At 34.8% G+C, this 25,598-nt stretch overlaps 4 protein-coding genes and 1 long non-coding RNA gene across 5 annotated transcripts in view; all 5 read right to left on the bottom strand.

The window, feature by feature from the left end:
- Positions 1 to 25,598, bottom strand: part of LOC144856500 (uncharacterized) — a 109,549-nt gene that overhangs the window by 57,151 nt on the left and 26,800 nt on the right. The gene's annotated exons all lie outside the window — the stretch shown is intronic.
- On the bottom strand, positions 3 to 8,500 carry LOC144856471 (3-oxoacyl-[acyl-carrier-protein] reductase FabG-like). The gene is made up of 9 exons (XM_078714486.1): positions 8,393 to 8,500; positions 6,338 to 6,477; positions 5,766 to 5,858; positions 3,628 to 3,766; positions 2,971 to 3,011; positions 2,519 to 2,588; positions 1,467 to 1,503; positions 864 to 927; positions 3 to 698 (listed from the first exon to the last, which is right to left on the bottom strand). The coding sequence occupies exons 1-9, from the start codon at positions 8,433 to 8,435 to the stop codon at positions 549 to 551; spliced, it is 777 nt and encodes a 258-aa protein (XP_078570612.1). The 5' UTR covers positions 8,436 to 8,500; the 3' UTR covers positions 3 to 548.
- Positions 10,495 to 14,786, bottom strand: LOC144856100 (arylsulfatase A-like). The gene is made up of 5 exons (XM_078714072.1): positions 14,505 to 14,786; positions 13,749 to 14,393; positions 13,093 to 13,345; positions 12,087 to 12,581; positions 10,495 to 10,527 (listed from the first exon to the last, which is right to left on the bottom strand). The coding sequence occupies exons 1-5, from the start codon at positions 14,750 to 14,752 to the stop codon at positions 10,495 to 10,497; spliced, it is 1,674 nt and encodes a 557-aa protein (XP_078570198.1). The 5' UTR covers positions 14,753 to 14,786.
- LOC144856099 (arylsulfatase A-like) lies at positions 16,760 to 19,540 on the bottom strand. Its single transcript, XM_078714071.1, has 4 exons — positions 19,293 to 19,540; positions 18,537 to 19,181; positions 17,881 to 18,133; positions 16,760 to 17,369 (listed from the first exon to the last, which is right to left on the bottom strand). The coding sequence occupies exons 1-4, from the start codon at positions 19,538 to 19,540 to the stop codon at positions 16,785 to 16,787; spliced, it is 1,731 nt and encodes a 576-aa protein (XP_078570197.1). The 3' UTR covers positions 16,760 to 16,784.
- Positions 21,541 to 24,692, bottom strand: LOC144856098 (arylsulfatase A-like). Its single transcript, XM_078714070.1, has 4 exons — positions 24,411 to 24,692; positions 23,655 to 24,299; positions 22,662 to 22,914; positions 21,541 to 22,147 (listed from the first exon to the last, which is right to left on the bottom strand). Exons 1-4 carry the CDS (start codon positions 24,656 to 24,658, stop codon positions 21,563 to 21,565), a joined length of 1,731 nt encoding a protein of 576 aa, XP_078570196.1. The 5' UTR covers positions 24,659 to 24,692; the 3' UTR covers positions 21,541 to 21,562.

The following is a 25,598-nucleotide window of genomic DNA, read 5'->3' as shown; positions in this document are numbered from 1 at the left end:
ATTGATCAAACTATATTATACTTTAATTATTACCATTAGTAGTTAAATAGTTTGAAATATACAAGTACTGTATAACTGGACATACTTGTCTTGCCTTCTAAAATTTAGGGCATTAGGTTTATCTTGAAATTCAGTTTTGAATTGCAGTAAAATTTGTCTTTAAACATAATTTAATGTCTGCCACGTTTTCTTGACTTGAGAGTTCATTAATCAAGTTTTCACTGTCTTAATGTGATTTGATACAGTACTAAATAATTTGCAGCATTGTTCAATCGGCTTTTGATTTACGATGACCTACGACCTAACTAGGTCATGTCAATATATTGATCACATGCAGGAAAGTTGGGACATACTTTCCCACTCCTTACATAGGTTGTCAGGTGACAATCAACAACACACCAACTGACCTAGCTAGCATGTTTCTTTGTCGTTGAACGTTGCAAATCAAAAGCTTCCAATTACTGTTAGTTTCAAAGTTGACAGATACCACCAAGGGCACAATTACATATCTGCTATCAACGAGGTCATGTGTCGGGTATCGCCCACGATCAACGAGGACACATCAGATATCTTCCACCATCTATAGGCATAAAGCTTCCTGTTACAAACGATGCATCATCCGACGCTAAGAACACAATGGATTTCGCAACATCATCGCTTTCACCAATTCTTCCAAGCGGGTGGATCTTGGTGGCCAACTAAAAAAAGGAAACGTAAAATAAAAAGTAACTCTAGAATGCTAATTTCTATTTTTCATTATAAAATCAACCACCTTAAAATCCCACTCCTTTCTACCAGAAAGCGAAGAAGCAGAACTACTACTACAATTACTGTATATAAATTAAAAGTTGATTAAAACGTACCTCTCTAACTTTATTTATATCCTTACCAATTTTTTCATGAAGTGGGGTGTCAATAGATCCAGGACTGCAATGAAATAAATTGTATTCAAAAGTAACTTTCACATTTATCAGGTGCATATGTGGGGACGAGGAGACTAATTCTTATTTGTTGCTCACCTTCCATTTTCAAGCTTTTAACCGACTGCTGTGTGTGGATATAGTTAACGGAACCAGAGAAGATTCCCCTTCCATCGCGGAGGTTTGCACTAGGCAAATTTAAGTACTTATTAATATTTACTTTATTTATTAATAATAGTATACTTTACCTTGATTTCGATAAAATTATATAAAAAAAATATTATATGGGCCTATTGCAATAATTGTTTTCATCTTTAACAAAATAAGTTGATTCTTATAATTTAAGCAGCCCGCTTAACCATCATGTATCACACACAGATTGATATTTTTGTTTTGCTTTTATGATGCTCTGATTACTTTCGATCAATATGAAGAGAAAACAAATGTCCTGGTTTAATGTTTTTACAGTAATATCTATGCCTAATTTTTACAAAATGTCAACAATTGCAGGGAAGAGTTTTTAACTTTGGAGGAAAGAAAACTTACTTGACAGAATTGACCCTCACTCCTTTTGGCGCCAATTCTGAAATTATAAAAATATGAATAAAGAAACTTTTACTTAAAGATCACATAACACTTGATACTTGGTGTCGAGGTATATCACACATATAATGAGTGTAATGATGAAATTATATCTAAATTAAATAGTATTTTAGCTGATGAATCTCATATTCTCAACAATAAGTTAGTAGTTACCAGATCTGGAAGATTAACAAACAATTCCAGTTAAAACAAATAGACATAAATGTTCATTCTTACCTAGCGCTATTAGACACACAACAATGAGTTCCAAAGATAAGTCATTAGGTATTTTGTATTTTATATTGCTTGATCAGTTGTTAAAGATATATTGTCCCCCTAAAAAAATATTTTTTTTTTTATTTTTTTGTTGAATATGTTATTTTAATGTCACATAATAGTTATTCACTCTCACAAAAAATTGGGTCTGAAAAAAAATGTATTTACCTGAGAAAAATGTAATTTAAAACAAAAAATTGTCAAATTGTCTGGAAGACAATGAGTTTTTGGGTAATTTAACTGTTTATTTTGTCTTTTTATAAAGACAAAATAAACAGAATATATAATATATAATATATAAGTTTCTTTTCCCCGTTTTTTTTCTTATAGAAGTTAACAACTTTGATTAAAACTGCAAAATGGCCTATTCAAAGTCCGATTTTAAAAATCTTTATTTTTCATGATTTTGGGGGACAATACATCTTTAAGTTCCATGTTGATCATGAATGTAAATATTATGTGTGTATTGTTTTGTTTGTGTTTTTCTGTCAAGAAAATAATATCATTGTACTATATGTATGAATGACTTAATAAATCGAATCTGAATCTGATAACACTTAAGTGCAACTGATTCTAAAGTAAGTACCAATAAAATACTGACCCTCTACAAGGTCAATATAAGCACATTGAGCACCGTCAGTGGTATGTGTGTAACCTCTACAAGGTCAATATAAGCACATTGAGCACCGTCAGTAGTATGTGCGCAATATAATAATCATCATCAAATCATTTATACGTACCAAGTGCTGTAACTCGTGTGAACTGATCGAGGGCGCTCTTTGACATGTTGTAAACTATCATATTAGGAACCTGTATGTAAACATAGTAATTTAATGTAAGAGAATGATATGGTGCAATGGCAGTGAACCACACTGTATATGAGGAGGCATGGGTTCAGGAACTGCCTGTGTCACCTTGTTTGTGCCCTTAGGCAGAATATGTTTATTGTCTTTCATATAGGATGGATGCTAAGCCAATGGTCTCTGTACATAAAAACTGTACACATAAAATGCATGATGAAGAATTATTGTACACTGTTTATGTATAAAAACCTGGAAAAACAACTATATAGGTTGTTGTACCTTCCTACAGTTGAGCAACTCTTAAAAGTTTTAAAAAGAAATTAAAAGTCTTAGATATAAAAGTCATTTGTTTTCTTCATTACAATTATGAAATCACAAATAATACTTACAGCCCTTGTTCCACAAACACTGGAAACATTTATAATTGAACCTAAAACAGAAAACAATTTTACTACTGAATAAATTATTACTGTATCTGCTGGACAGATACTTTGATAAAAGGTGGACATTGACAGTGTGGCAATAATAGATAATACTGTATTAATAATTATATAGCACAAATTCAATGGTAATTAAATACATAATGTGCAAATGACGCTTTCAAATTATCACCCTGGTTATTTTGATCAAACATTTGGAAACATACTTCCATAGTGTTGCAAAGTAATCAGTGTAGAACCCATTTGTACACCTGGGTGGAGAGAGGCAAGGCAAACATAGTATATTGCCGAAGGATATAAGCAATGCCATGAGCATTGGACTCAAAATCCTGATCTCGCAAGAAGTCCAACTTCCAACACACTGCGTTACAGGCTCTCAGTCTACACCTGGCGCGATATTCCTAGATGATCTTTCATCTAAGAACAGTAGTCTCAGGGAGGGATTTGACCGCACCAATAAATCTATACAGCACCTGACGCAATGTTCCCAGATGATCTTTATCCAAAAACAGTAGTCCCAGGTGTTTACCTGTACCATTAAATTTATCTGTTTAAGTCAAAGAATATTTTTAAAAACCTACTGACAATCAGTTACATTTAACTAACCTTTAGATTTGATTAATGAAGGCACAAGAAGATTAGTAATTTGTACAACAGATCTAACATTGAGATTAAAGACTTGATCAAAAGTTTCCATTGTTGCTGTTTCAAGTGTATTTTTGGCTGCTGTTCCAGCATTGTTAACCTAAAATTACAAAAATACACCATTTTGTAAGGTTTCATTGTAATTAATTTACATAATTAATAGTGTAATGAATATAAAAAACAATCTGGACTATACTAATACTACACCATCCCCTGGACTACTACACACCATCTCACAGACTACTACACCCCATCTCACAGACTAACTACACCCCATCTCACAGACTACCACACACCATCCTATGGACTACTACACCATCCCATGGACTACTACACCATCCCATGGACTACTACACCATCCCATGGACTACTACACCATCCTGTGGACTACTACACCATCCCATGGACTACTACACCATCCCATGGACTACTACACCATCCTGTGGACTACTACACCATCCCGTGGACTACTACACCATCCCGTGGACTACTACACCATCCCATGGACTACTACACCATCCCATGGACTACTACACCATCCTGTGGACTACTACACCATCCCATGGACTACTACACCATCCCATGGACTACTACACAATCCCATGGACTACAACACCATCCCATGGACTACAACACCATCCCATGGAATACTACACCATCCCATGGACTACTACACCATCCCATGGACTACTACACCATCCCATGGACTATTACAACATCCCATAAATTACTACACCATCTCATGGACTGCTACACCATCCCATGGACCACTACACCATCCCATGGACTAATACACCATACCATGGACTAATACACCATCCCATGGACTACTACACCATCCCATGGATTACTACACCATCCCATGGACTGCCACACCATCCCGTGGACTACTACACCATCCCGTGGACTACTACACCATCCAGTGGACTACTACACCATCCCGTGGACTACTACACCATCCCATGGACTACTACACCATCCCATGGACTACTACACCATCCCATGGACTACTACACCATCCTGTGGACTACTACACCATCCCGTGGACTACTACACCATCCCGTGGACTACTACACCATCCCATGGACTACTACACCATCCCATGGACTACTACACCATCCCATGGACTACTACACCATCCCATGGACTACTACACCATCCCATGGACTACTACACCATCCCATGGACTACTACACCATCCCGTGGACTACTACACCATCCCATGGACTACTACACCATCCCATGGACTACTACACCATCCCATGGACTACTACACCATCCTGTGGACTACTACACCATCCCGTGGACTACTACACCATCCCGTGGACTACTACACCATCCCATGGACTACTACACCATCCCATGGACTACTACACCATCCCATGGACTACTACACCATCCCATGGACTACTACACAATCCCATGGACTACAACACCATCCCATGGACTACAACACCATTCCATGGAATACTACACCATCCCATGGACTACTACACCATCCCATGGACTACTACACCATCCCATGGACTATTACAACATCCCATAAATTACTACACCATCTCATGGACTGCTACACCATCCCATGGACCACTACACCATCCCATGGACTAATACACCATACCATGGACTAATACACCATCCCATGGACTACTACACCATCCCATGGATTACTACACCATCCCATGGACTGCCACACCATCCCGTGGACTACTACACCATCCCGTGGACTACTACACCATCCAGTGGACTACTACACCATCCCGTGGACTACTACACCATCCCATGGACTACTACACAATCCTATGGACTGCTACAACATCCCATAGACTACTACACCATCCCATGGACTACTACACCATCCCATGGACTACTACACCATCCCGTGGACTACTACACCATCCAGTGGACTACTACACCATCCCGTGGACTACTACACCATCCCATGGACTACTACACAATCCTATGGACTGCTACAACATCCCATAGACTACTACACCATCCCATGGACTACTGCACCATCCCATGGACTACTACACCATCCCATGGACTACTACACCATCCCATGGACTACTACACCATTTGATTGTAAGATATCCTACCAATATATCAAGTCGTCCAAAGTGATCTAAAGTGGACTTAACAAAACGTTCTACATCATCTTCTTTACACATGTCACCTTGCAGAATTAAAACCTGAAAAACATGGATAAATTTAGTTTAAATAACTTTTTTAACCTTTCTAAAGATGATTGATAAAATATATTTACATATGGATTTGACGCCAAAAACTCATCTTCTTAATCTTAATAATAAATAATATTTATTTGGAACTACACATTTTTAACAGTGGCACACAATGCGTAGATGGTGCATCCATACAGATTACAAAATTTAATACACAATGGGAAATAAAAACTGATACTAAAACATTTTTCATATTTGATTAAGAACTAAAAACATAAAAGTTGACTCAACGCTATTACAAAACTAATTTTAAAACTAATAAGTAATACTACTATTTTCGCAATAGAAATGGAAAACAAAACACACATTTTAAAAATAAAACAGTTCAAAGTTGTTCATTGTCTTGTTTCAATCACATAGGCCTACTAGTACTACTACTCTTTATTTATTCCCTTTCCTTTCAAGTAAATCTTAGTTAACATTCTCACCTGATCTGGAGAAAGTCCAGCTTCCTGACATGCTCTAGACGTTTCCTCCAAGTTGGACTGGTTCTGACCAATCAAAGACACGGAGCATCCTCTTAATGCAAATTCCTTTGCAGTTGCTGCTCCAATACCAGAACTTGCACCTAAAATTAAAAATGCCATGGTTAGGATTCCGGCACCTGAACTCAACTGCCCATTGTAACAGATTCCGACAGAAACTTTTCACTAAAACCTAAAACTAAAAAAAAACATCCGTCTAGGCAATATGGTGGGTAAAGACGATAATGAATAAAGACAATGTTCAATCAAATACAATTTTGTGAATAAAAAAAAATGTAAAAAATTGATCGAGAATTGAACCTACAATGACCAGCAAAACCTTTAGACCCCTAGCCGCAATACCACACCACTAAGCCAGCCAACCAGTCGTCAAAATTGGTGTTGAACTGTGTACATGAGGTTATAAAAATGTGCATGTATGAGCGATTTTCAATTGACCAATAAATTGCGTTCATTCTGCCGGAATCCTAATCACTTCGAATTAAAAACCATGACATTTTAATAATTCAAGGTGTGCTATCCATAGAGGTAACATTTATAGCTCTCCAAGTGCTATCCACGATCAAGTTAGTCAAAATCTATCCATGGTGGGAGTGCAAAACTACTAGGCCTATAGTAGAGCCCTGCTGCCTACTACCTAGCTAGGCCCGCCTTACTACTAGTAGTACTAGAGGCCTACGTAGTCCTAGGCCTGTACCTAGCTAGATAGGCCTAGCCTAGACTCTAGAGGGCTAAAAGGCCCAAGCAAGGGGTCCTCCTAAATACCAAGACCTACCAAGAACTACCAAGACCTACCAAGAACTACCAAGACCTGTCAATTTAAAGTGTTAATTTAACGAAATATGATATATATAGACTTCTAATAGCATTTCCAACAATAAAACCTTAATTTTAGCGCGATATAGACACCAAAAATGTTAAATAATCGACAAGCTTCGCGTTCGCGAAACGAACTGAGTTGATGCATACATTGCGTCACAAATGTCCGTATTGCGTCAACTAGTATGACCAACCAAGACCTACCAAGACCTGTCAATTTAAAGTGTTATTTTAACGAAATATGATATATATAGACTTCTAATAGCATTTCCAACAATTTCAGCGCGATATAGACACCAAAAATGTTACGAAAATGTTAAATAATCGACAAGCTTCGTGAAATGAACTGAGTTGTTGATGCATACATTGCGTCACAAATGTCCGTATTGCGTCAACTAGTATGGCTCACTGACACTCGACGCAGTTCTCCTGTCATAGGCCTACTGGGTCGTAGGCCTACATTTAACATTTTTGGTGTCTATATCGCGCTACAATTGAGGTTTTATTGTTTGAAAAGCTATTAGAAGTCTATATATATTATATTTCGTTAAAATAACACTTTAAATTGACAGGTCTTGGTAGGTCTTGGTTGGTCATACTAGTTGACGCAATACGGACATTTGTGACGCAATGTATGCATCAACTCAGTTCGTTTCGCGAACGCGAAGCTTGTCGATTATTTAACATTTTTGGTGTCTATATAGCGCTAAAATTGAGGTTTTATTGTTGGAAATGCTATTAGAAGTCTATATATATCATATTTCGTTAAATTAACACTTTAAATTGACAGGTCTTGGTAGGTCTTGGTAGGTCTTGGTATTTAGGAGGACCCCAAGCAAGGGCCTCGACTCGAATATTATTATAACAAATAGTAGGGCCTAGGCCTAGACTAGAGCTAGGCCTATCTGTAGGTAGGGCGCTTTGACTGTACTAGGCTTACTACTAGGCCTAAATAGTAGCCTAGCCTAGCTATAGCTAGCCACTGGGGGCCAAACAGGGCTCTAGCCTAGCTAGCCTAGGCTAGTAGTAGGCTAGGCCTAAAACCTAGCTAGTAGTAGGCTAGGTTAGGCCTGCCTAGAACCCCCATTACATGTTTATAACAAAGGCCTAAATAGGGCTTATTAGAGAGTAGATTCATACCCTACAGTAAATGTTGGAATGGATTTTAATGTTACTAACCTGTAATAAGTGCAGCTTTACCAGAAAACGAACACATTTCCATGCAGAGAGCTACTGTAGGCCTAGCAGCTGAGCGGACTAGCTGAACAACATCAACTGCAGTATGGATTCCCAGGTACGTCTAAAACTAAAAGAGGGCGCCAGTACTTATATTATTACAGAGCCATATATATAAAGAGTTACGACATTGGATTATAGTCACGTGATATGCAGATCAATTTGTGTCAAACTTGTCTCCGTTAATGCATGTAAAGTATAGGAGCAAGAAAATACTTTAAACTTTTTCTTATATTTAAAAAAATGTAATTGCACATTTTACGGTGAAATATCGATGTGCACAGCGTACAGAAGTACTTGAGACAAAGAATATTGCGCGCGCGTGCGCTAGTATATTATAAAGTTCGATTGATTGATTTTAGAACGAAACATCCCATAACTACGTCCTATTAATAACAATTATGTAATATTTTCAATCCATAATGCATGCTTTGATGACTAAATAAAATAATAAAGTGTCGTGGATATATTTGTTAATATATTGAATAGGGTATGAACAATATTAAAATAATAAAGGCAAATTATTACAAATAAAATGATGAACGAGTCTCTGAAAGTTTGTGTCAAAAACACACAAAGAGCCATATACTGTATAAAAAGAGGGGTGAATTTGTGTGTTTTTGTATTGGTTCATGCTTTGATGTATCCTGACTTGCATGTAGGCCCTAGCATTTATTCTTTTGTTATTATAGCGAATTCTTTGACACAAAAATGGCTTCTAATTTTCAATGTCGTAACTCTTTATATATATGGCTCTGTATTATTAACATATTTAGCGCTCTGACCCTCTTTTTTTTTTGAACGAAACGAGAGCAAATTGTTTTAACGCTTCAGACGTCAAGGGACACCCCTATTTATTAAGGGGACACTTTATTTATACAAAATGGATATAATAATTTTGATACTTTATTTATTTTTAGATGTTATTAGAATTTTCACAGGAGCCAAAAAAAATGTATAGGCTTAATATGAATATGAATAATGCACAAAAGCAGGAATATCATCTAAAAAATTTATACAAATGTGTAATTGCAATTCCATATTTTCTTTCCAATCAGTGTCTGTAAAGTTAAGATAAAATAAAACAGAGTTAAAACAATCCTGAGAGACAGAGCAAAAATGCTCTATAGCTTGCATGGGATTATTGGTAGTCATTATGACTTTGCATTCTACCCGCCGAATCACTTTATGCAATTTTATTATTTTTATTTAACGACATCTATTGCCTACACAATTGCCGTAACCACTGTTATGTTAATCTTGCCATAATCATGATACTTTTTCCCTGGCTTGACAGTTTTTATGGTGAAACGTTGCCTACTAAATTTCCAATTCTCTCAATTCTCAAGAGTTTGTCATATATTTTTCATTTTGGTATTGTTTTGTCCTGTGAAAACCCCTAAAGAACAATTTTGGTTTTGTTTTCAACTTTTGGTTAGCGTCCCCAGTATTTAGGGGATACTTTCCTTCGAACAGAGGGGCAATATTTTAACAACTAACCCCTCATTCAGGTGAAACTTTTATGGAAAATGTGTTGTGTCCTGAAGGATTCACCTTAATAGGGATACTAACTGTATTTGTACGTAGCATTGGTCTCGTCTTCATATATAGGGCCTACTAGAGCAAGTAGATAATCAGCTAAAGTAACTCCTCTATTTTAGCCAATCTATAGTATACATGAGTCACCTTCATTCGTCTTTTTTTTTATCACAGCCCCTTCATAGTATATTCACCCTAGTTAATCAGCACTAAATACATACGTGTCACAGGCAATAAATGCCGGTGGTTTGGTAATTGTGCAAATAATGTCAATAAATAAAATAATAAAATCGCGTTAAGAAGTGATTCTGCGGGTAGAAAAAATGTATAGTCGACTATATTATCAAATACTTGGAACCATTTTGGATGTTAATTATACTTAATGGAAACGAATTTGGTATTGGTAACAATGGCCAAATGTTGCTGCCTTAGATAAGTTTAAAGATTTTTAAATAATAATATCATCAAGTAGTAATCGAAAAACAATAATGCTTTCCAAATTATTTTTAGTTTATTCCCAAGTTAATTAGTTCTTCTACCTTATAAAAAAAGAGATATGTTTTAAATGAATATCATTCATTTAAAAAAAAGATCATTGAGTAAGTTACGTTTAATACGGATATTGGAGCTTGACATTGAAAGGCACGGGAACAAAATGTGTAAAATTAGTAAACAGAACAGTGTAGAAGACGAATTTTATTTAATGTTGATTGTACATTTTATAATGATTTAAGACACAAATGTATTCATACAGCAACTTATAAAATTTGGCCACCGCCAGACCTACCATATTGTTGTTACTTTCTAACACAAGCTTGCCTATATTAGGAAACCACTTTGCACTTTGAAGCTAGGCCCTACTGTGTGGAGTGGTTTTGTCTCAATGAGTAATTGGTCAAAAGTTTGCCCTAATATGACGTAATGTTCTACTTTAGGCCTATGCTAAGTATATTGAGAACATGACTAGTTATTTGGGTGGGACTTGCACATGACCTCCAGTAGTCGTTCGTACTCTATACCACCAATCCGATTTTGATCTTACCAAAGAAATAATAAATCATGATGATATCGTAAGTTATATATAGTCAATTATGTTTTGTAGGGCCAACGGCCGCCCATGTACTTGACATGAATAATAATGGCTTTTTTTTTTCATTTTATGCAATTGTATAGTTAAAATATAATAATTGTATGTATATAATATTGTCATGCATTTGGGTCATTTTATAAATTGTGTTGTGTGTGTGTATGCATGTATGTATGGATACAGGTTATACTGTAATATACATTTGTGTGCCCCTTATATGTATATGTAAAGAGAAGTCTAGTAAATGTATTCTAAAGTATATGTCTATGTATATTTCTACAAACATAGGCCTACTAATGATTACATGGTTTTGATGAAATCAGAATAAATGGAAATAATAGGAAGTATTTTGAACCATTGTATTAATTATTTGAAGATTAGCTTAAAGATGTATTGTCCCTTGAAACACAAAAAAATGAAGGTCAAAATATTCTAAATTTAAATTGGCCATATCAAAGTAATATTAAAGTTATTCACTTTAAGTCGAAAATTCGAGTCAAAAGCAACAAGTTTACGTAATTAACAGGTAAATTAGTTTGATTACATTTCGTCTGGAAAATCGTCGCGAGCGAAAGTAAACAAAGATTTCAAACCACAAGTACGCATTATGCATATGCTGATTAGGATTGTTTACAACTCGTCACGGTTGAGAAGGTGTTTTCACACAGATCGCGAGGAAGTTTTATGAGTATGCATACAGAGTATCCAAATAAGCGCGTTGCATTATGAGGTATGTTTTGATTGAAAACATTGACTGGAAGTCAAAGTTATTTTTTGAACCAAAAAACGTCTGTATTTCATTTAAATGATTTTTTTACTAATTTTTTGTGAAAGTTAATAACTATTATGATACTTCAAAACGACCCACTTTTTTTCGAAATCTTTTATTTTTTTAGAATTTGACAAAGGGACAATACATCTTTAAGATAGCTTTATATAATTTTCTTCATTTTGTTTTTGTCTTAAACGTGGTATTAATAACATTATAATTGCCATTAAAAATACAGTTACAAATATTATCACAAATGCAACCAGCCAGGCAAACTGAGAGCTCGAAAAGGAAACGGCTGTGACGCGTTGAGAATTGGAGAATAGTTCGTTTGTATAATTTGAAACGCATTGACAACATAGTGGAAACGGTTCGCATCCCTCGTTACAGCAAGCTTGAAAACGATCAGCAGATCGATTCAGTATACTCTCACCGTAAGTTAGGCCACTCTCTTCTAATAATCTAGCAGTGTGTAACTGATTCAGTACTGACTGCATCTCCTGATCTTCACCAATGTTTACACGTTCTTCTTGGTCTAGGTGGAGATTGTAAAGTAACGAGGGATCGTGTCGACTAAGTGGCATAGCGTTACCACACCTGGCATTATAGTCATCTAAATCTTCAGAGATCGTCGAAAAAGATTGAAGTATTACGGCATGCGCTTTGTACTGGTTGTAACGGTAGGCAAATGGGCTTTTCCATGTATTATTGAAAAACATCAAACTTGATCTAGGGCTCTGTAGGAAAATGGAAATCATTCACTGGTTATTTAATTTCATTCCAAACACGAATAAATTATATTTTTGTAAAAATTTCGTGAAATATAAGCATGAACAAACAAATTACAAGCAAGCAAAGATTTTTCATATGGTAAGAAAGCAACTAATGGCTAAGAGAACGAATAAATACCAAGAACGATTTAAGTTTGCTTTGGAGGTATGGTTTCTTTAGGAAAGGTAAGTTTTGGATTAAACAGATCCCGAAGAATTAAGGACCAAACCCACTCCTAGCGTTATCTGTTTATATGTGTCATATACACCGTCACTGCCGATCGATGTAATTTAGGCCTACCGATTGATCGCTTTACGATCATTCATTTCATCAACCATTTTTATAATCACCCTAAATCATTAATTTGTTCATCCTCATCTCAGTTGTTGTTTTCTTCTTCTTCATCATCAATATAAAACCAAATATAAATTTTGTCATCGTCGTTATCATCGGAATCGAGAAAGAATAAATACAAACCTTTCCCATATTAAAGAGCACATCACTTATGTCGTAACCATCAAGCTGTATATTGTCAACTGATGACCCAATTAAACTTGCAATCGTTGGGAATATATCAAGATGACTGATCAATTCCTTAGATATTCCAGGAGCAATTCGACTTGGCCAATACACCACACCGGGTACTCGTGTACCGCCTTCAAACGCAGAAGATTTTCCACATCGAAATGGTCCGGATGAACCACCTTGAAAACCAGAAGATTTGTCGGGACTGGAAAACAATTTGTGATTATATTTGGTTATGTTTCTTTTCTTGTTAGTAAGTGATCTTTTTTTTGAATTGTTAATTGGGGTTAAACCAAATCAGAAATAAGTGAAAATGATCTGTCTTTATTTAATACTCCATGTCAAAGTCCTGAGATATTATGTTTTTTAAATTTTTTTTTTTTAATTAGGAAGACAAATTTAATAATTAAATTAATTCTTAAATTGTTCTTAATTTTTTTTTCGTAATATTTTTAATTTTATGTGCACATTACAAAATTGTTGGGATTTGTAAATAAATTGTTGTTATCATTTTCTCCAATGTGGTTGTTTTTTATTTATGTTAGAATCTGGTCATTGCATAAGACTACTACTCTAAGTAAAAGTCCTAAGAGATTTATTATACTTACCCATTGTCAGACGTAAATAGGAATAAAGTGTTGTCAAACTCTCCGATTTCTTTTAATTTAGTGATGATATCTCCAATTTGCCAATCCATCTCAGCCAAGGAATCTGTATAATCCCCACCTAGGGTAGAATTATGAAACCGTGAACAGGCAAAATGTGGAACATGAGGTTGCACAAACCAGTACATCAGGAGAAATGGATTACCACTTTCACTAAACTCTGTAACCCAACTTCTAGCGGCTATGGTTTGTCTTTCAATCAGTGTTAACAGATTCACTGGTTGCTCAATAATCTCATCTTCTAAAAATAATGGAAGAGGAGGGTCCGTACTTGTACAATCTGCTGTTACACAAGGTACATCAGGAGGAAAACATATCTGGGGCGGACACCCGCTAAGGTAAACCGAGACAGGAAGGCCAAAAAAGTGATCGAATCCATGATGTTTTGGTAGGAACTCTCTGTTGCGACCAACTCCAAGATGCCACTTGCCAATAAGAGCAGACTTGTAACCCTGGTCGGCGACGAGCTCTGCGATGGTCGTCTCGTTTAATGGAAGTCCCAGTGGACTGTTTAGCCTCAGTGATGGCAGGTTCTCATTGATCCAGAAACCACTCCGTACTGGATATCTACCTGTCAGCAAACCAGCTCTAAAGATTTTAAAGAGAAGTATTCCATAATGAAGACATTATTACTAACAAGTTTTGGTAAAGCGTAAGCTTTGGAATGGACGGTTCACAACATGGATGGATTCTACATACCTTGATGGACTACAGACTGAAGCCGAACTGTAAAACTGTGTAAGCTTCAGGCCGTCTCGATAGAGTATATCAATATTTGGAGTGTCTGAGATCGGGTTTCCTGTCGCCTGTAGATCACCGTAGCCTAAATCATCAGCCAGAAATATGACAATATTCGGTTTGTTCTGAGGCCGGCAAACTGTACATTTCAACAAAACTAGTAACAAAAATGATATGTGAAATATCATGTAATTCATAGCAGCTTTCATTGTTTTTATCAACTCAACTAATGACTGAAGCAGACCACCCGATAGGCTTATGTTTGTTTTATATCATGTGAATATCTGTCAATTACGACACGCACACTCGATGTACATTTTTTTAATTCGTAAACTTTCAAGATATAACTTGAAAATGGTTAAGTCTACCAGTACTTATCTTGAATACTTGTAAAAAGTAGGCATAATTGCAAGTCGTAAACAATTTAATAAAAAACACCTTTTTTATTGCACCGTGATAGGATATAGGCATATTAAGTATAACTAATAACAAGTATTATATAATTTCTTTGCAGTTACCCTTAGAAAAAACCTTTTTTACAAATCACATTTCTCAATAAAGATAGAATGCAACATTTTCTTCTTTTTATATTAGTTTTTTATATATTTTTATTAATTTGTTTGTAAAAATAGAACGATCGAGGCAATATATATATATAGCTGCGTAATTTAGTCTCTCTCTTCTATCTTCTTATGCTATATAAAGTACGGTATCTAGATGGGATAAAACGGATTATAATAAGCCATTTTCTTTGCTTACCCTAAAAAACCTATTTTACAAACCTTACACATGTTTGGTTTCTCAATAGAAACAGACAACGTGATTTTTTTGATTTTTTAGTAGTGAGTACTGTATATATTTATTATATTTTTGTAAAAATAGATAACAATATCTTAATAGCCCCCTTTGAATATATGCTATCTATTTGTAGCCTATACCGTATAATTACTATAGTATCACAAAAATGGGTAAAACATTCAGTTCCTGATTAATAATAAGCAACTAACTAGGCCTGTGAACCACAAAAACAATAAACTCATAAGTTTGAAACTTTAACCATATATTCTCATAATAATTATTATATTCGCCTCTTCTTACTCTGTTCATCAAACGCCAGCAACAACCAGCACCTATAATATATATATGTCCTAATTGCATCCCTATCGTTACGGTACTTTTTGACCTTGTAATATTATTTTAATCATTTACGAATTGATAACTGCGGGTTGAAATTGTAGATACAACATGATTATTTTAATATAAATATATTGCTTTTGAAAATAATATGCATGTATAGGCCTATAACCTAAAATGGAAAAATTTAGCAGTATACTTACTTTAGAGTCTACTCATGATTTGTATAAATTGTTGTTTGATTGGTACGGTTTTTTTAGTCGCGTGGAAGCGACTCTATAGTTCACTATGTCGGTCGGTCGGTCTGTCGGTCTGTCTGTCGGTCCGGTATCACTATGCGTTTTATCGCTTTTTGTACTTTTTGAACTGTTTTGATGTACAGAAAAGTTTTAAAGTACATTACTTTTTGAAAGTTCATTTTTTTCTGAGAGCACGCGACTTATGGCTGTTGGCCTTGTTTTGTTTCTTGTTGAGAACCATTTTTTGTTTGTTTTTGTCTTGTTGCCACAGCTGGTGGAATAATACTTTTTTTTAAGATACAATTTTAACTAGATGGAATTCCCTGCGTTAAAATTTTCATAATCGATGACAATATGTAATTATAAAATGTCCAATATAATGTAAACAAAAAATGTCATTTTCTTTAGTTACCCTAAAATGAATAGTTTTCCTCTTTTTCTTAATTATTTTTCTTTGTCTGAGTAGTTTTATTCTATTTTTTAAAAATAGATAACAATACCTAAATAGCCGTCTATAATATATAGGCTATCTATTTGTAGCCTACCGTATATTGCTTATCAACACATCGGTAAAACCAGGGATTTCATTCACTCTTCCCTCCTGGTAAAACATTCCGTAGTAATGAACTAGGCCTGTGAACTACAATAAACTCATAAGTTTGAATATATTTTAGAAAGTATTTTCACCTTAAATAATAATTCTTACATCCGCCTCTTCTTACTTAACTCTGCTGCCCACCAGATGCCAGCAACAACCAGCATCATAAATATATATATATGTGTCGTAATTGCATCACCACGACCGTTAAGCTTGTTTTCCAGTATATACCTGCCAGGTAACCATTGTATTAATTATTTGAAGATTAGCTTAAGATAGCTTTATATAATTTTCTTCATTTTGTTTTTGTCTTAAACGTGGTATTAATAACATTATAATTGCACTTAAAAATACAGTTACAAATATTATCACAAATGCAACCAGCCAGGCAAACTGAGAGCTCGGAAAGGAAACGGCTGTGACGCGTTGAGAATTGGAGAATAGTTCGTTTGTATAATTTGAAACGCATTGACAACATAGTGGAAACGGTTCGCATCCCTCGTTACAGCAAGCTTGAAAACGATCAGCAGATCGATTCAGTATACTCTCACCGTAAGTTAGGCCACTCTCTTCTAATAATCTAGCAGTGTGTAACTGATTCAGTACTGACTGCATCTCCTGATCTTCACCAATGTTTACACGTTCTTCTTGGTCTAGGTGGAGATTGTAAAGTAACGAGGGATCGTGTCGACTAAGTGGCATAGCGTTACCACACCTGGCATTATAGTCATCTAAATCTTCAGAGATCGTCGAAAAAGATTGAAGTATTACGGCATGCGCTTTGTACTGGTTGTTACGGTAGGCAAATGGGCTTTTCCATGTATTATTGAAAAACATCAAACTTGATCTAGGGCTCTGTAGGAAAATGGAAATCATTAACTGGTTATTTAATTTCATTCCAAACACGAATAAATTATATTTTTGTAAAAATTTCGTGAAATATAAGCATGAACAAACAAATTACAAGCAAGCAAAGATTTTTCATATGGTAAGAAGGCAACTAATGGCTAAGAGAACGAATAAATACCAAGAACGATTTAAGTTTGCTTTGGAGGTATGGTTTCTTTAGGAAAGGTAAGTTTTGGATTAAACAGATCCCGAAGAATTAAGGACCAAACCCACTCCTAACGTTATCTGTTTATCTGTGTCATATACACCGTCACTGCCGATCGATGTAATTTAGGCCTACCGATTGATCGCTTTACGATCATTCATTTCATCAACCATTTTAATAATCACCCTAAATCATTAATTTGTTCATCATCATCTCAGTTGTTGTTTTCTTCTTCTTCATCATCAATATAAAACCAAATATCAATTTTGTCATCGTCGTTATCATCGGAATCGAGAAAGAATAAATACAAACCTTTCCCATATTAAAGAGCACATCACTTATGTCGTAACCATCAAGCTGTATATTGTCAACTGATGACCCAATTAAACTTGCAATCGTTGGGAATATATCAAGATGACTGATCAATTCCTTAGATATTCCAGGAGCAATTCGACTTGGCCAATACACCACACCGGGTACTCGTGTACCGCCTTCAAACGAAGAAGATTTTCCACATCGAAATGGTCCGGGTGAACCACCTTGAAAACCAGAAGATTTGTCGGGACTGGAAAACAATTTGTGATTATATTTGGTTATGTTTCTTTTCTTGTTAGTAAGTGATCTTTTTTTTGAATTGTTAATTGGGGTTAAACCAAATCAGAAATAAGTGAAAATGATCTGTCTTTATTTAATACTCCATGTCAAAGTCCTGAGATATTATGTTTTTTAAATTTTTTTTTTTAATTAGGAAGACAAATTTAATAATTAAATTAATTCTTAAATTGTTCTTAATTTTTTTTTCGTAATATTTTTAATTTTATGTGCACATTACAAAATTGTTGGGATTTGTAAATAAATTGTTGTTATCATTTTCTCCAATGTGGTTGTTTTTTATTTATGTTAGAATCTGGTCATTGCATAAGACTACTACCCTAAGTAAAAGTCCTAAGAGATTGTATTATACTTACCCATTGTCAGACGTAAATAAGAATAAAGTGTTGTCAAACTCTCCGATTTCTTTTAATTTAGTGATGATATCTCCAATTTGCCAATCCATCTCAGCCAAGGAATCTGTATAATCCCCACCTAGGGTAGAATTATGAAACCGTGAACTGGCAAAATGTGGAACATGAGGTTGCACAAACCAGTACATCAGGAGAAATGAATTACCACTTTCACTAAACTCTGTAACCCAACTTCTAGCGGCTATGGTTTGTCTTTCAATCAGTGTTAACAGATTCACTGGTTGCTCAATAATCTCATCTTCTAAAAATAGTGGAAGAGGAGGGTCCGTACTTATACAATCTGCTGTTACACAAGGTACATCTGGAGGAAAGCATATCTGGGGCGGACACCCGCTATGGTAAACCGAGACAGGAAGGCCAAAAAAGTGATCGAATCCATGATGTTTTGGTAGGAACTCTCTGTTGCGACCAACTCCAAGATGCCACTTGCCAATAAGAGCAGACTTGTAACCCTGGTCGGCGACGAGCTCTGCGATGGTCGTCTCGTTTAATGGAAGTCCCAGTGGACTGTTTAGCCCCAGTAATGGCATGTTCTCATTGCTCCAGAAACCACTCCGCACTGGATATCTACCTGTCAGCAAACCAGCTCTAAAGATTTTAAAGAGAAGTATTCCATAATGAAGACATTATTACTAACAAGTTTTGGTAAAGCGTAAGCTTTGGAATGGACGGTTCACAACATGGATGGATTCTACATACCTTGATGGACTACAGACTGAAGCCGAACTGTAAAACTGTGTAAGCTTCAGGCCGTCTCGATAGAGTATATCAATATTTGGAGTGTCTGAGATCGGGTTTCCTGTCGCCTGTAGATCACCGTAGCCTAAATCATCAGCCAGAAATATGACAATATTCGGTTTGTTCTGAGGCCGGCAAACTGTACATTTCAACAAAACTAGTAACAAAAACGATATGTGAAATATCATGTAATTCATAGCAGCTTTCATTGTTTTTATCAACTCAACTAATGACTGAAGCAGACCACCCGATAGGCTTATGTTTGTTTTATATCATGTGAATATCTGTCAATTACGACACGCACACTCGATGTACATTTTTTTAATTCGTAAACTTTCAAGATATAACTTGAAAATGGTTAAGTCTACCAGTACTTATCTTGAATACATGTAAAAAGTAGGCATAATTGCAAGTCGTAAACAATTTAATAAAAAAACAAAACACCTTTTTTATTGCACCGTGATAGGATATAGGCATATTAAGTATAACTAATAACAAGTATTATATAATTTCTTTGCAGTTACCCTTAGAAAAAACCTTTTTTACAAATCACATTTCTCAATAAAGATAGAATGCAACATTTTCTTCTTTTTATATTAGTTTTTTATATATTTTTATTAATTTGTTTGTAAAAATAGAACGATCGAGGCAATATATATATATAGCTGCGTAATTTAGTCTCTCTCTTCTATCTTCTTATGCTATATAAAGTACGGTATCTAGATGGGATAAAACGGATTATAATAAGCCATTTTCTTTGCTTACCCTAAAAAACCTATTTTACAAACCTTACACATGTTTGGTTTCTCAATAGAAACAGACAACGTGATTTTTTTGATTTTTTAGTAGTGAGTACTGTATATATTTATTATATTTTTGTAAAAATAGATAACAATATCTTAATAGCCCCCTTTGAATATATGCTATCTATTTGTAGCCTATACCGTATAATTACTATAGTATCACAAAAATGGGTAAAACATTCAGTTCCTGATTAATAATAAGCAACTAACTAGGCCTGTGAACCACAAAAACAATAAACTCATAAGTTTGAAACTTTAACCATATATTCTCATAATAATTATTATATTCGCCTCTTCTTACTCTGCTCATCAAACGCCAGCAACAACCAGCACCTATAATATATATATGTCCTAATTGCATCCCTATCGTTACGGTACTTTTTGACCTTGTAATATTATTTTAATCATTTACGAATTGATAACTGCGGGTTGAAATTGTAGATACAACATGATTATTTTAATATAAATATATTGCTTTTGAAAATAATATGCATGTATAGGCCTATAACCTAAAATGGAAAAATTTAGCAGTATACTTACTTTAGAGTCTACTCATGATTTGTATAAATTGTTGTTTGATTGGTACGGTTTTTTTAGTCGCGTGGAAGCGACTCTATAGTTCACTATGTCGGTCGGTCGGTCTGTCGGTCTGTCTGTCGGTCCGGTATCACTATGCGTTTTATCGCTTTTTGTACTTTTTGAACTGTTTTGATGTACAGAAAAGTTTTAAAGTACATTACTTTTTGAAAGTTCATTTTTTTCTGAGAGCACGCGACTTATGGCTGTTGGCCTTGTTTTGTTTCTTGTTGAGAACCATTTTTTGTTTGTTTTTGTCTTGTTGCCACAGCTGGTGGAATAATACTTTTTTTTAAGATACAATTTTAACTAGATGGAATTCCCTGCGTTAAAATTTTCATAATCGATGACAATATGTAATTATAAAATGTCCAATATAATGTAAACAAAAAATGTCATTTTCTTTAGTTACCCTAAAATGAATAGTTTTCCTCTTTTTCCTAATCATTTTTCATTGTCTGAGTAGTTTTATTCTATTTTTTAAAAATAGATAACAATACCTAAATAGCCGTCTATAATATATAGGCTATCTATTTGTAGCCTACCGTATATTGCTTATCAACACATCGGTAAAACCAGGGATTTCATTCACTCTTCCCTCCTGGTAAAACATTCCGTAGTGATGAACTAGGCCTGTGAACTACAATAAACTCATAAGTTTGAATATATTTTAGAAAGTATTTTCACCTTAAATAATAATTCTTACTTAACTCTGCTGCCCACCAGATGCCAGCAACAACCAGCATCATAAATATATATATATGTGTCGTAATTGCATCACCACGATCGTTAAGCTTGTTTTCCAGTATATACCTGCCAGGTAACCATTGTATTAATTATTTGAAGATTAGCTTAAGATAGCTTTATATAATTTTCTTCATTTTGTTTTTGTCTTAAACGTGGTATTAATAACATTATAATTGCACTTAAAAATACAGTTACAAATATTATCACAAATGCAACCAGCCAGGCAAACTGAGAGCTCGGAAAGGAAACGGCTGTGACGCGTTGAGAATTGGAGAATAGTTCGTTTGTATAATTTGAAACGCATTGACAACATAGTGGAAACGGTTCGCATCCCTCGTTACAGCAAGCTTGAAAACGATCAGCAGATCGATTCAGTATACTCTCACCGTAAGTTAGGCCACTCTCTTCTAATAATCTAGCAGTGTGTAACTGATTCAGTACTGACTGCATCTCCTGATCTTCACCAATGTTTACACGTTCTTCTTGGTCTAGGTGGAGATTGTAAAGTAACGAGGGATCGTGTCGACTAAGTGGCATAGCGTTACCACACCTGGCATTATAGTCATCTAAATCTTCAGAGATCGTCGAAAAAGATTGAAGTATTACGGCATGCGCTTTGTACTGGTTGTTACGGTAGGCAAATGGGCTTTTCCATGTATTATTGAAAAACATCAAACTTGATCTAGGGCTCTGTAGGAAAATGGAAATCATTCACTGGTTATTTAATTTCATTCCAAACACGAATAAATTATATTTTTGTAAAAATTTCGTGAAATATAAGCATGAACAAACAAATTACAAGCAAGCAAAGATTTTTCATATGGTAAGAAGGCAACTAATGGCTAAGAGAACGAATAAATACCAAGAACGATTTAAGTTTGCTTTGGAGGTATGGTTTCTTTAGGAAAGGTAAGTTTTGGATTAAACAGATCCCGAAGAATTAAGGACCAAACCCACTCCTAACGTTATCTGTTTATATGTGTCATATACACCGTCACTGCCGATCGATGTAATTTAGGCCTACCGATTGATCGCTTTACGATCAACATTCATTTCATCAACCATTTTAATAATCACCCTAAATCATTAATTTGTTCATCCTCATCTCAGTTGTTGTTTTCTTCTTCTTCATCATCAATATAAAACCAAATATCAATTTTGTCATCGTCGTTATCATCGGAATCGAGAAAGAATAAATACAAACCTTTCCCATATTAAAGAGCACATCACTTATGTCGTAACCATCAAGCTGTATATTGTCAACTGATGACCCAATTAAACTTGCAATCGTTGGGAATATATCAAGATGACTGATCAATTCCTTAGATATTCCAGGAGCAATTCGACTTGGCCAATACACCACACCGGGTACTCGTGTACCGCCTTCAAACGCAGAAGATTTTCCACATCGAAATGGTCCGGATGAACCACCTTGAAAACCAGAAGATTTGTCGGGACTGGAAAACAATTTGTGATTATATTTGGTTATGTTTCTTTTCTTGTTAGTAAGTGATCTTTTTTTTGAATTGTTAATTGGGGTTAAACCAAATCAGAAATAAGTGAAAATTATCTGTCTTTATTTAATACTCCATGTCAAAGTCCTGAGATATTATGTTTAAAAATTATTTTTTTTTAATTAGGAAGACAAATTTAATAATTAAATTAATTCTTAAATTGTTCTTAATTTTTTTTTCGTAATATTTTTAATTTTAGGTGCACATTACAAAATTGTTGGGATTTGTAAATAAATAGTTGTTATCATGTGCAATCATGTACTCGAATATATGCACTTGTGTGTTTTGTACAAAGACATAGACCTATTGTAGAAAGGAATAGTTAAAATAAAAGAAAATAATGAAAAAAGTGGATAATACATATAAAAGTATAAAGTATATATAAATATATATATATATATTTGACCGAGTTGTTTCGATCAAATCGTACTAAAGATAAAAGAAAGTACAAGAAAATAACAGAAAAGAATAACAAGGGAATATATATTTGGATGAAGTGTAAAATCATTGTATTGATCATTTGAGAATGAAATGAATAAAATAGTGGTTAACGCCACAAAAGAGAAAAAAATTGGTTGTTATCATTTTCTCCAATGTGGTTGTTTTTTATTTATGTTAGAATCTGGTCATTGCATAAGACTACTACCCTAAGTAAAAGTCCTAAGAGATTGTATTATACTTACCCATTGTCAGACGTAAATAAGAATAAAGTGTTGTCAAACTCTCCGATTTCTTTTAATTTAGTGATGATATCTCCAATTTGCCAATCCATCTCAGCCAAGGAATCTGTATAATCCCCACCTAGGGTAGAATTATGAAACCGTGAACTGGCAAAATGTGGAACATGAGGTTGCACAAACCAGTACATCAGGAGAAATGAATTACCACTTTCACTAAACTCTGTAACCCAACTTCTAGCGGCTATGGTTTGTCTTTCAATCAGTGTTAACAGATTCACTGGTTGCTCAATAATCTCATCTTCTAAAAATAGTGGAAGAGGAGGGTCCGTACTTATACAATCTGCTGTTACACAAGGTACATCTGGAGGAAAGCATATCTGGGGCGGACACCCGCTATGGTAAACCGAGACAGGAAGGCCAAAAAAGTGATCGAATCCATGATGTTTTGGTAGGAACTCTCTGTTGCGACCAACTCCAAGATGCCACTTGCCAATAAGAGCAGACTTGTAACCCTGGTCGGCGACGAGCTCTGCGATGGTCGTCTCGTTTAATGGAAGTCCCAGTGGACTGTTTAGCCCCAGTAATGGCATGTTCTCATTGCTCCAGAAACCACTCCGCACTGGATATCTACCTGTCAGCAAACCAGCTCTAAAGATTTTAAAGAGAAGTATTCCATAATGAAGACATTATTACTAACAAGTTTTGGTAAAGCGTAAGCTTTGGAATGGACGGTTCACAACATGGATGGATTCTACATACCTTGATGGACTACAGACTGAAGCCGAACTGTAAAACTGTGTAAGCTTCAGGCCGTCTCGATAGAGTATATCAATATTTGGAGTGTCTGAGATCGGGTTTCCTGTCGCCTGTAGATCACCGTAGCCTAAATCATCAGCCAGAAATATGACAATATTCGGTTTGTTCTGAGGCCGGCAAACTGTACATTTCAACAAAACTAGTAACAAAAATGATATGTGAAATATCATGTAATTCATAGCAGCTTTCATTGTTTTTATCAACTCAACTAATGACTGAAGCAGACCACCCGATAGGCTTATGTTTGTTTTATATCATGTGAATATCTGTCAATTACGACACGCACACTCGATGTACATTTTTTTAATTCGTAAACTTTCAAGATATAACTTGAAAATGGTTAAGTCTACCAGTACTTATCTTGAATACTTGTAAAAAGTAGGCATAATTGCAAGTCGTAAACAATTTAATAAAAAAACAAAACACCTTTTTTATTGCACCGTGATAGGATATAGGCATATTAAGTATAACTAATAACAAGTATTATATAATTTCTTTGCAGTTACCCTTAGAAAAAACCTTTTTTACAAATCACATTTCTCAATAAAGATAGAATGCAACATTTTCTTCTTTTTATATTAGTTTTTTATATATTTTTATTAATTTGTTTGTAAAAATAGAACGATCGAGGCAATATATATATATAGCTGCGTAATTTAGTCTCTCTCTTCTATCTTCTTATGCTATATAAAGTACGGTATCTAGATGGGATAAAACGGATTATAATAAGCCATTTTCTTTGCTTACCCTAAAAAACCTATTTTACAAACCTTACACATGTTTGGTTTCTCAATAGAAACAGACAACGTGATTTTTTTGATTTTTTAGTAGTGAGTACTGTATATATTTATTATATTTTTGTGAAAATAGATAACAATATCTTAATAGCCCCCTTTGAATATATGCTATCTATTTGTAGCCTATACCGTATAATTACTATAGTATCACAAAAATGGGTAAAACATTCAGTTCCTGATTAATAATAAGCAACTAACTAGGCCTGTGAACCACAAAAACAATAAACTCATAAGTTTGAAACTTTAACCATATATTCTCATAATAATTATTATATTCGCCTCTTCTTACTCTGTTCATCAAACGCCAGCAACAACCAGCACCTATAATATATAT

This window comes from Antedon bifida, chromosome 11 (assembly GCF_963402885.1).
Source record: "Antedon bifida chromosome 11, ecAntBifi1.1, whole genome shotgun sequence".
Classification (NCBI taxonomy): domain Eukaryota; kingdom Metazoa; phylum Echinodermata; class Crinoidea; order Comatulida; family Antedonidae; genus Antedon; species Antedon bifida.
Note: the sequence above shows the minus strand (reverse complement) of the source record. Positions and strands in the feature narration are given on the sequence as shown.

What these genes read in the sequence shown, in the direction of transcription:
- LOC144856471 (XM_078714486.1), bottom strand. Translation starts at nt 8,435, where the DNA reads ATGGAAATGTGTTCGTTTTCTGGTAAAGCTGCACTTATTACAG. An exon ending in TTGGACGACTTGATATATTG is followed by an intron (nt 3,767 to 5,765) that starts GTAGGATATCTT and finishes TTGTAATTTTAG; the next exon opens with GTTAACAATGCTGGAACAGC. An exon ending in ATATAAATAAAGTTAGAGAG is followed by an intron (nt 699 to 863) that starts GTACGTTTTAAT and finishes TCCTTTTTTTAG; the next exon opens with TTGGCCACCAAGATCCACCC.
- LOC144856100 (XM_078714072.1), bottom strand. Translation starts at nt 14,752, where the DNA reads ATGAAAGCTGCTATGAATTACATGATATTTCACATATCATTTTTGTTA. An exon ending in TGCTCTTTAATATGGGAAAG is followed by an intron (nt 12,582 to 13,092) that starts GTTTGTATTTAT and finishes ATTTTCCTACAG; the next exon opens with AGCCCTAGATCAAGTTTGAT. An exon ending in TTGCATTTGTGATAATATTT is followed by an intron (nt 10,528 to 12,086) that starts GTAACTGTATTT and finishes TTTTTTTATAAG; the next exon opens with GTAGAAGAACTAATTAACTT.
- LOC144856099 (XM_078714071.1), bottom strand. Translation starts at nt 19,540, where the DNA reads ATGAAAGCTGCTATGAATTACATGATATTTCACATATCGTTTTTGTTA. An exon ending in TCAGTCTGTAGTCCATCAAG is followed by an intron (nt 19,182 to 19,292) that starts GTATGTAGAATC and finishes TAAAATCTTTAG; the next exon opens with AGCTGGTTTGCTGACAGGTA. An exon ending in TTATTTACGTCTGACAATGG is followed by an intron (nt 18,134 to 18,536) that starts GTAAGTATAATA and finishes ATTGTTTTCCAG; the next exon opens with TCCCGACAAATCTTCTGGTT.
- LOC144856098 (XM_078714070.1), bottom strand. Translation starts at nt 24,658, where the DNA reads ATGAAAGCTGCTATGAATTACATGATATTTCACATATCATTTTTGTTA. An exon ending in TCAGTCTGTAGTCCATCAAG is followed by an intron (nt 24,300 to 24,410) that starts GTATGTAGAATC and finishes TAAAATCTTTAG; the next exon opens with AGCTGGTTTGCTGACAGGTA. An exon ending in TGCTCTTTAATATGGGAAAG is followed by an intron (nt 22,148 to 22,661) that starts GTTTGTATTTAT and finishes ATTTTCCTACAG; the next exon opens with AGCCCTAGATCAAGTTTGAT.